Source organism: Calliphora vicina, chromosome 1, assembly GCF_958450345.1.
Source record: "Calliphora vicina chromosome 1, idCalVici1.1, whole genome shotgun sequence".
NCBI classification, from domain to species: Eukaryota; Metazoa; Arthropoda; class Insecta; order Diptera; family Calliphoridae; genus Calliphora; species Calliphora vicina.
The window spans coordinates 119,244,088-119,245,829 of record NC_088780.1 but is presented as its reverse complement, the minus strand read 5'-3'; the positions used below and the strand labels follow the sequence as shown (position 1 = coordinate 119,245,829).

The 1,742-nt window shown below is 29.7% G+C and overlaps 1 protein-coding gene across 1 annotated transcript; it reads right to left on the bottom strand.

Moving 5' to 3' along the window:
* Window positions 1–311: 311 nt before the first annotated feature.
* On the bottom strand, window positions 312–1,070 carry LOC135956264 (uncharacterized). Its single transcript, XM_065506696.1, has 2 exons — window positions 957–1,070; window positions 312–779 (listed from the first exon to the last, which is right to left on the bottom strand). Exons 1-2 carry the CDS (start codon window positions 1,005–1,007, stop codon window positions 435–437), a joined length of 396 nt encoding a protein of 131 aa, XP_065362768.1. The 5' UTR covers window positions 1,008–1,070; the 3' UTR covers window positions 312–434.
* Between the last annotated feature and the right edge of the window lie 672 nt (window positions 1,071–1,742).

Sequence of the window (1,742 nt, the reverse complement as noted above, 5' to 3'; positions counted from 1 at the left end):
TTATAAAGATTTTTATTTAATTAAATCAATCCTTGATTGGGTGAGTCTCTATGTTGAACATCACAGTTTAGAAAAGTTTTGTTTTTGTAATCTACATCAAGCTAAAAATCTACCTAATTTCATGAAAAATTAGATATGTTATTAAAGATCTTAACTTTTGTTAAAAACATCGACAACATTGTTGGTACCATCCTAGAATTCATTATTCCATGTGCCTTGTGAAAAGAGATAAAACTAGGATAAAACTAATCATTTCTTACGTATTTAAATAAATAGTTATTCCAGTATGTCGTACTACATACATACATACATACATATGTATTAATGTTTGTACATTTTATTTAACAAATTTTAAGATTAAAAAATAATATTGATTAAAAAATGGCGTGTTCAAAGTTCATTGCAAATAAAGTGCGGTGAAAAAAAATTGTAAATTATTGATTTACTGCATCACCAGGTGCTGCATTTGCGACAGCCTGGGCTCTAGCTGTTGCCTCATTTTCAATAGCCTTTAATTCATTTTTGGATCGTTGCAACTGCAGAGCTGAACAGCGTATTTGCATCCATGGTAGTGTGACTGCAGTCGAGCAATTATTAAAACCTTGTTCAGCATTGGCCATTGAATCTAAAACACGTTGTCTCAAATCATCTGGTAAATCGGGATTAACTAATAGCTTTTCAGCCTCAGACTGCAATACAATATTTTGAAAGAATTGCCCGGGTGATAAACCAGCAAACCCAGCTTTAGGTCCTAAATTTAAACCCAAATTAAGTTGAGCCTGAAAACAACAAAATTTTAAATTAAAAATGTGTTAACTAGGAGAATCTAGTTAATGAATTAGGGGGTAAATTCATAATCCGATTTTTATTTTATGATAGGTTTACAAAACAAATTTTGTATGGAATTTTTGGGTCGCGTTAGATATTATTTTTTTTATAAGACCTTTAAAATTTACCTGAGTGAAACCGAAAGCACATATAAATAGAAGAGCTAATGTGAGTTTCATTTTCAAAAAATGTTCAATGATATTTTTACCGATTATTGTAATTTGTTGTTTAATATTCGTTAAGTAACTAATAATTACAGTTGCTGTGAACATTGTTTTTATAGTTATAACCAGATCTAGTACGCTGTGTGTTTTTCCTTGGATCTTATCTTGTTTTGTTCAATACTGACTACCGGAGTCTACGCACTGTTGAATTTGATACATTTGCTATGGAATGCATTTTTTACGATGTTGTTTCCTTTTTAGTTTAATTAGTGATATTTTATCTTGTTTTTAAATCTGTTAAAATTGTTTACAATATAATGTAAAGTTTACGCATTGTATGATTAGATGACTAAGATATTGACTGACGTCAAAGAACATGCATATTCGAGAACTCCAAGATTGTATAGTCGATCGCTAAATATTAGGATGATAGGATAACATTAACTGCTGGCGCAACGGTTATGAACTTTGGAAATGCATTTATAAGGGTAACAAATTATTTTGTTAGTTTTTGCAAAAATGTTGGCATTAAATATTTATTTTTGAATTTTAATGTAAAATAATCGTAAGGTGTACGTAATTACCGTTCTAATGAGATATAAAATACAAACATCTTTTTTTATACCCTACACCACCATAGTGGTGAGGGTATTATGCGTTTGTGCAGATGTTTATAAAGCCCAGGGTATTCAATTAATCGGGTTTCGATTAATCGAATAATTTCTATTTTATTTTTAAATTGAAAAGAAA